Source organism: Callorhinchus milii, unplaced genomic scaffold (genome assembly GCF_018977255.1).
Source record: "Callorhinchus milii isolate IMCB2004 unplaced genomic scaffold, IMCB_Cmil_1.0 Scaffold681, whole genome shotgun sequence".
In the NCBI taxonomy this organism is placed as follows: Eukaryota; Metazoa; Chordata; class Chondrichthyes; order Chimaeriformes; family Callorhinchidae; genus Callorhinchus; species Callorhinchus milii.
In genome coordinates this window covers 11,339-20,076 of record NW_024705422.1, presented here as the reverse complement: position 1 = coordinate 20,076, position 8,738 = coordinate 11,339, and the positions used below count along the sequence as shown (strand labels likewise).

Genomic DNA, 8,738 nt, shown 5'->3' with positions numbered 1-8,738 from the left:
TACTCAACAGCTCTGGATAATGAAGTCTTGTGTACGTTTGTAAGAGAGGGCGTTTCCATATCGCTTTGGGTAACTGACCTGCATGGAGAAATGCATTGAGATAAAAATGTGGAAATGCGGTCCTGAAATGTCTCGCTTGCCCCATTGTGGGTGGTGGGGTTCCAAAGGTGGCTTTGCGTGGCGCTGTTTACACCAACGCCTTCGTGCACCGTGCTGGCCTGGTGCTCCCTAAAATCGCTACTGGCCACTTTTTTGTGGGGGGGGCGGGGGGTGCGGTGTTTGCCTCTCTCCTCCCCTGCGTTCTCTCGTCTTGGTGGTCACGTGTCTCGTACTTCCCGCAGCTTCCTCTGCCTGGGCTCCGTCCACGCGAGGCTTCGCCAGTCGCTGGGACCGCGGACGCTGGGGGAGGCCGAGTGGTAGGGGGCGCTGCTGCTGCTGCTCGCCACATGACAACCACATCGCGCATTCTCTCACTACTGCTATCGTGTGCATGGACACCGCCATGCACAAGACTATAATGGCGGCGTCTCTCGTGAACTGGAAAAGCGTTACCGGCGTCACGAGTTGCCAACAAGAGCGCTGCCTGGACGAGATGGGGGGGGGGGGTGAATTGTTGTGCGCCTGCCGTTGGAGCGGTCACGTGACGCGACGTGATGGCGGCGGCTGGGCATAGGCCGGCATGTGGGTAATTAATAATCCTCCAGCGCATGGAAAAGGGGGCGTTTGGGACATTAACTCTCCCTTGCACGTTCCTTTTTTACGATAATAACGCTTTCGAAAAATATGGCTGGTGACTGATTGGCACGGCCCTTGCAACTTTACTTAATATAGTGAATTGTACAACATTTGACTGCGCAGGACTATACGTAACACTCGCGTGCAAAATCATCATGACCTTGTTCCTTTCCATTTAGTAACAACGAACTGTGCACTCGCGTTGATAATTTGCATATCAGGCTCTACCTTGGCAGCTTTCCTACTATTTCAAGAGTCTAATGCAGGGTCTACTACCAAAATATCATGTTTCAACCAGCGGCTTCGAAGCTGCAGGCTGACGATCCCTGGTGTGAGGTTCATACTGTCGAGTCGTGCACGTGCCTTTTGACTTTGCGCCAAATAAGCAACCGTCGCGGGCTGTGTTTTTTAATTGCTCAAGGTGTAGTTGATCTTGACGTCTCAAATTCTGAACTGCCTCCCCCAGGTCTGCTGAAGCAATGCATCTCCTCCACCCTGGGTTTTTCTGTGGGATGGAGCAGCTCTTCTCGCAGTGACTACCGTGTCTTTGTACGGAGTGAGTCCACGAGCTTTCACTTAAATCGTGATGACACAATTGACTATCTTGATCCATTGTATGATTGCCTATATGACGCTTCTCAAGGATATTATCGAAATTGATTCGGGGCTGAGATTCTCTGCCCAGTTGTTTGATCCCAACTGCTTCATTTTCGATGCGTTCTGACCTCTGCAGTTTCTTATTCGGTGTCGCTTTTTAGGTTTTTTGGTTCACTCTGCGTTGTGAAATGTAATTGTTATGAACGATGGGAAATTTAAGAATCTTGGATTCAAAGCATGATATTGTTTTGGGTTCATTTCAACTAGTCTAATACAGCAGCAGACAATCAACCCTTATTTTTCCATAGGATAAATGCGTGTGTTTGACTGGGTTTTTTACCCTTTTATCTGGCAATAAAACTGACACCATTTTTACAAGGAGTCATGTTTGCATTGACCACAATACCTGCAGTCGGAATGCAAACAAAAACATAACTCTGATAATGTATGCACTAATCTTGAAATTGATTGGTCCACACCCGAGATGGCTTTCCTTAGAGCCAATTGTCATATTTTGCTACTGGCAAACGAGGTTCCAATGGCGCATGTGTTTACTAAAGAGTTGAATCCCTTATTTATCAATGCCTCCTTTTTACTTGCATACGCAATGGGCTCTCCCTTCCTTTCATTGGAACATTTCATGCAAGGTGGTACCTTCTGTTATAAACTGAACCTGGTGACTCCTGTCAGACTCTGGTTCTCTACTCGCATCGTCTGCATTTCCCACGAGTCCTCCGTTGTCGACTTGGGCGCTCTTGTCGCTAAATCTGACACGCAGCTATTAGACGAAGTCGTTGTGCAGGTTTGGGAGTACCGTATTCCAACAGTGTATTGAGGATCCTGTGTCCTAGAGACGTTCCTGGTACTGTGGAGACTTCCTATTCGCGTTGACGCTGACGCCATACGTTGTTGTTCTCCTTGCAGTCACGCTGCCCACATGAACTTGTGGTGCGCAATCCATCCAAATGCAGGTTTTTCTAACTTTGTTCTTGATGTCTCCAGCGGTGCGGAATGAGGCCGTGGATGTGGAGTCTGTGCAGGGGGAGTGCGGCTTCTCCATCGCGAGGGACGGTGCTGCGCTCCACTTCACCGCTGCTGGTGATGCCTGCCACGTGCGCGTGGAGGTGAACACGAGGAGACCGTTGTGACTTGCGTCGATGCTAGTACCCGCTGGACTGCTGTGATAGTAGCGAAATTGTTGTTTCGCAATCCATAACCGATCGGCCATCACGTGCCATCGATATTGTCTGGCCAGAATCGAATTTGATTTTGTCTACTCTGGTATTTTCCCTTCCACGTTTGTTTTAGCTCGTGCATTTATTTTTAAAGTTCAAAGATCTTTTTTTAGCTCATGCCGTCCACTCTGGAATTTGTTTTCAGATGGTTTGCATTGCCTTTTCAATTTATTCCTACAATATATTATTTCGATCATCTCTCGGTGGTTAATTCTAGTTTATACAGCAGCTCTTTCTCTTGACTGGTATCCCTGGACAATCGATGCAATGCTCATGTCTTATCAAGATTTTGCCATCTTTGTCTTTTTATCAGTTAACCTTGGTTTGCACTTGCCATTTGTGGTGTTCATTGTAGTATGCCATGTCGCTACATTACTCTTTAAGCCAATCCTAAGAATCCTTTCTTGCACATGGCCTTGCCTCATTGCATTGCTTTTTTGTCTTTAGTCTCCGTCTAGTCAGTCTTATCTCCAGCATAATTGTTCTCTTTCCTGTGCTTAACGGTAAAGGATTTGCCATCTAGACGTCCATGTCACCAAAGTGGCCACCTTAATAAAGGCAATGTGTGAACGGTTAATTCTTGCATCACAAAACAAGCTTTCAGTTTGTGTATTTCACGCCTGCCAATGGATGCAGCTTTCGCGATACTATTCCATGCAAGGAAGAGAATCGGAGCAGTTTGATGCTTGGTATAGAATAAACGGCACTATTGCTACAGAAGGTCACTATCCAAGCTGACAATATTGCACACAGGACTTGGACATGTGTGATCTACAACAGCAAAATGTAAGTGGCAGACCTAACCAACATACGAGCTTTGTGCCAGAAATATATGCACTACTTGAGGTTGCTTGCACAAGACATAAAAGTGAAACCAATAATAAATGTGTTTGCCACCCAATGGGCTAATTGCCCAGGGATCGCGATTCCCTTGTGAAGGGTGGTAATTTGTGGGAAGAGTAATGGCGGTTTTGTGGCAAGCTGAATATGGAAACTGTATTACACACGCAGCAGCGCAGCATCCGTTTGTACAATAACAAAGGTTAACCTGGGAAAGTGATTTCGGACCCAGGAATGCAACCCCCACGTGCGGGTCTGCCTGTCTTAATTTGGGTAGTAGGTGGTGGCGGGTTTCCTATTTGACAGTTTTACTTGTCATTAGCCTGGCCTCGCCCAACAATGTCGAATGCACGAAATCTACTGATTGTTTTGAGCTTCCTGGAGCACTGGCCCCGAGTCCGATGTTGAGGGCTGCTGATTTCACCAGGACGGCAGGAGGAAGATCCAGGTGGAGCTGCAGGAGATGCGGCAGGGGCTGAATGGACTCGTCTGGGCTTTGACCATCGACTGCCCTGAGAACCTAAGATCGGCGAGGGCTGGAGGTGAGTACCATTGATTTGACTCTGCTAATCGGACCCACAGACTGCACTACCTGTGACTTGGTGCTCTAGAATGGGTCTGCTGGGTCAACGGCTGCATTTTGTTTCGACCCAGATCTCTCCTGGTGCTTTTGCAATTGTGCACTTGCGTTTCATGCCCTTGGTTTTTACTGGACAAACTTGCAGCTTGAATCCTTTTCCGATGCAATTTCCCCCAGTGGCTGATTGCAATAGTTGCACCGTATAAACGCGTTTTCCTAATGCACTGCTGGTTGGTGCTGTCCTAGGTCTTGAGGGTTAATTTGACCATGCTTCACCACGCTGCTCCTTGTTGGAAAAGTTGAGTGGCACTGACCTGCAATGCAACAAATTGTGCTGCACTGCCAGAGCCTTTTACAGCCAGTGAGCAACGTGTTTGCCCATCTTTGTACACTCAACCCTGCTCCGCTTCTGAGATTGCGTGCATTGCCCGGTGATTTGGTCATGTGCCAAGTAACACACCTTCACATACATGACACGTGGCTCAAACGATGACTTTATTTAAGTACGTGTGGGGTTTTGTACGATGACCTGTTGTGCTCCTGCTGTTTTAGAGATCGCCACGTGCTCTGGTCAGAGCAGGAACTTCCCATGCAACTCTGTGCAGAGTGTCCCGAGCGCGGACGTCTGTGCACAGAGTGGCTGCTGCTACGACCCCACTCTACGCCGCTGCTTCTACAGTGAAGCTGGTACGTAGCTGACTCAAAACAGATTCCATAATTCACTACCTAAACTAGGCTCTTACTGCGAGGTTCAATGTTGGCACAGTAGCATCCTGCTGTGCTGGTTCTCTGAACTTGTTCCATCGCCGAACTCTCCATTACCCTCCCACCATGCTCCACCCAGTGTGCACCACAGATGGGCGCTTTGTGGTGCCCGTGTCTCGGAACCTAACGTCTCCGCCGCTGGACCTGAGCACCGTGCATCTGACTGGCAGTAGCAGTGCGCAGTGCAGCCCCGTGCTGGTGTCTGCAGACCTTGCAGTCTTTGACGTACCCATGGCAGCGTGTGGTGCCACTGTGCAGGTAATGGGCTCCTGGACTCTGCTTTGCCCTGCCCCATCCTGATGGTTGTTGTTTGACCTTGTTGACGTGCTGCATCGGACCTTTCACGATGCACAACTCCTTGATGTGCAGAGCACAATCATGCACGACTTGATAAAGAACAGCAGGGTCACTTTATGATTGAGTGTCAAATGAATCGAGTGCTAAAGCAGAATTTAGGGGGATCCTAACATAACGTGTAGCTAATTTTGAGCAATTTGGACTCCTGGCCAGTACCACTTATCATTCTTCTACTTGATCGCTCAATGGCATTATCGTTTTGTGTGAACTACTTTTTGGTGTGTCCAGTGGAGTGGGCAGGAGCTCGTGTACGAGTTAATGTTGGTCTCCGAGCGGGAGCTCTGCGTCGATGGAAGCGTCGCCATCACCAAGTCGTCCACATACAAGTAAGCATTGCAAGTGCTGTGCTCATGAGGGTCAAGCATGAGTCTTGCAGAGGAGACCCACCCCCATAAATGGCCACTGTCCCTGCGACATTAAATATTTGTAGCATATGCCTGCAGAACCGTGACCAATTTGTGCTTCCATATTCAACTGTTAATTTATTAAATTGGGACATTCAAGGCACAAGGGCGACTTTTCCTCGTCACAGGATCTTTTACATCTTGAAGTAGTAGGAATATGGTTTATGGCTAATGTAAACACGGTATTAACCAACGTGGGATCCCTTCACTGGTACATCTGCAAAACACCCTATCGGTCTGCTCTGTCCCTCTTGCAATCTCTTGCTGCCGTGAGGGCGTTGTGCATGCCTTTGGCTGGTGGTGTCTGTTTTACCAGGATGGTTCTTCAATGCCGCTTCCTTGGAAGTGGAGACCTGCAGCTTGGAGTGCAGGTGAGCACTCTTCCACCGCCACCTCCAGCCACGGCCACTGGGCCCCTCTCCCTGCTGCTCCAGGTCTTCACTGGTGAGTGCTGCTCTCTGACACCCTGTGCAGCTCTGAGCGGACAAATGCCACTTGAACACGGGTTGTGATGTCGCTCTACCCAGGGACGACTTGGGTCTGTATTAGCTCTGACTCGAAGCCAGCTGAAAGTCATTATTTTAGCCATTGCTCGGCTCGGAGCTCGACCCTGGTTTAATTTCCACTGATTGCAGGCTGCATGCGATTTTTGAACGCATCTGCAGCATTAATCGGCATGGCTGCTGGACTTGAACTGCAAACCACCGCAACAAACGGATGACGTGCTAGGCTGTGCTGCCAGTGTTGTGAACCTGCCAACATAGTTCATAATTAGCCATAAGGGAACTAGAACGACTTGCACATTCGCCATGGTACGACGTGTAACTTAAAATGCTATTTTCTGCTGAGGTTTTGAATCTAGCAGCTATTGGCTTAATCATGTTGGTGTGGGGCCGATATTGAACGGGATGACAATGCCCCTATCAATCAAAACGGTCTCCTTGAGGGCATTGTTTACAGGGCAATTGGACTGGCTTTCTTAGCCTCATTTGTCAGATCACAATTGCTTGAACGAATGGTTGTCAATCGCTTCATTGGTTACCAATTGACTAGAGCTTGGCCAACTGTTAGCAACCGATTCCCACCCCTCCGTGTGAAACCGTGCCCCTTACAGCATCTAGACATTTAGAGATGCCGTTGTATGTAGGTGAGGGTCACAGAATTTTATTCTAAAAATACAAATAAAATATAAACCACGATTTTTATGCCAGGAACATGTTGATGTGCACTAGTTCAATTCAAAAGTAATGCGCACGTTTTAGGGATTTGTGCTTTGCCTTGTCCAATGTGCTCTAAACAGGACCTTACACCACTAATCCACATGCCTTGTGAACCATGTCTGCACGCTGCCAGACAACTCCTACACCACGCCGTACCAGCCCTGGCAGTACCCGCTCGTAACGCTTGCTGGGAACGCCGCTCTACGTGCAGGCGTCGCTGCTGCACCGCTCTGACCCCACGCTGGTGCTCTTCCTGAAGGACTGCTGGGCCACGCCCACGACAGATGCCACCGACCCCACGCAGTGGAAGCTTGTGGTGGATGGGTGAGGCTGGGCGGGGTAGTGCTCTCTCACTGCCACAGCAGGGCCTGCAGAGGCAACCTGGTTTGAGCCATTGGTTTCTTTTTCTTCTCCCATGTAAGCAGAGCTGTGCTAATTACGTCCCCATGCAATGACAACGGTTCGTGTAATGGTGACTATCAAGTATTGGCGTCTAAGCAAGATTGCAGTGCCATTTCCAAATGTCGATGGCCACTGCTCCTTGGGTTCTGGATGTTAACACAGCCACCCTCTGCCTCCTAGAGATGGTGGTTTGTTGAAGGCCCGACTACATGCAGTGATGGTTGCATTGCACAGATGCACTGCACATTGGCATTTGGGCTGCCTTGCTAGTCGTGAGCATGTCTTGACTAAAGCTGACCTTCATCCTTGCGTGCAGATTTAAATAAGGATGCGTGCTTTGAATTGAGGGTAAACGGCACTTTTTCCTGTGCAGCTGCCCCGTGCAGTCTCCTTGTTGCAGTGTGTTCTTCCCTGGTGTCGCTGACCTGCCACTGCCTTCTCACTACAAGCGTCTGGCACTCCAGGCCTTCGCCTTCATGAACTCTGACCGCAGCACCACCCGTGACCTCGTGAGTGCCCGATTCTTTCCTCCCATTAAAAACCAGGTCACCATGGAGGGATGACGTGTACAACTGGAGGGCAAAAGGACTACCTAAAAACATGGGAACCTTTACTTACCGGAGCGATGCATTCTGTCTGCCACAGGTTTACCTGCACTGTTCTATCGTGGTGTGCGACAGCTCCAGCCCCAACTTCCTCACCGAGTGCAATCGGCAGTGTGGACAGACGAGGCGCTACAGTGAGCAGCACCACCGCGACCTATTGACTATATTGTGCTTGTTTACCCAAAGCCTCGCAAAGTAACGATTTGTCAAGAGGACGAAGGGTTTAATGTTACTATGTTATCGTTTATATTTAGAGTGCATTTGCTGTGACCTTTGCAGACTGTTTCACAACCCGTGGCATGCCATAATTACCTACTCGTTTGATTTTCTGGGGAACTTGACCTGCAGCATATGATGTCCTTTCTGTATGGGCCAGTGGTCATCAACCGATTTCTGTTCTTGTTCCAGAGCGCAACGCCATCTCTGACGCTTCCAGCGTGGTAGGAAAGCACGTGGTGTCGCTGCAGGGCCCCGTGCTCTTTGAAGAAGCTCCTGTTAACGACGCTGCTCTGCTGTTGCTGGAGGCTCCCTCTTCATCGTGGGCCTCGGCTGGGACTCTGTCCATTCTCCTCGTCATTGCCACAGCCGTCATTGCTCTCCTGTCTGCTGCCATTGCCGTCAGGAGGCGCAGGAGCCGGGCTGTGGCGCTCGACGGGAGGGCTATTGATGACTACTTGTAATTGCTGGAACTTGCATGTCTTGCTGACCATTGTCAAAAATTAAATTCTGAAATTCGCTACCGCTGTTCTGACCTTTACGAGATGTGTGTGTGTGCAATATGTAGGCAGTATTAGTGCTGCATTTGGCCACGTTTCTTCCCCAAGGCAAGTCCATCGATAGCAGTAACTGGTACCAAGGTTTAGGCCATTGGCTTCTTCAAACAATAGCACCTTGCCATGCTTAAATAATCTGAATCCAGATTTTATTTAAGCTTTTCCCCTAAAACAAGCAAACGGTGTACATGTACCAGGAACATTTCCCATCACACAATAGCAAAC

At 49.1% G+C, this 8,738-nt stretch overlaps 1 protein-coding gene across 1 annotated transcript; it reads left to right on the top strand.

Moving 5' to 3' along the window:
* The first annotated feature begins 1,816 nt into the window (after nucleotides 1-1,816).
* LOC121852281 (zona pellucida sperm-binding protein 4-like) lies at nucleotides 1,817-8,420 on the top strand. Its single transcript, XM_042346375.1, is given in 12 exon segments — nucleotides 1,817-2,147; nucleotides 2,335-2,456; nucleotides 3,835-3,949; nucleotides 4,540-4,674; nucleotides 4,832-5,010; nucleotides 5,338-5,435; nucleotides 5,830-5,957; nucleotides 6,867-6,913; nucleotides 6,915-7,057; nucleotides 7,509-7,644; nucleotides 7,781-7,874; nucleotides 8,149-8,420. Coding segments are annotated over 12 exon segments (1,800 nt in total).
* The last annotated feature ends 318 nt before the right edge of the window (nucleotides 8,421-8,738 follow it).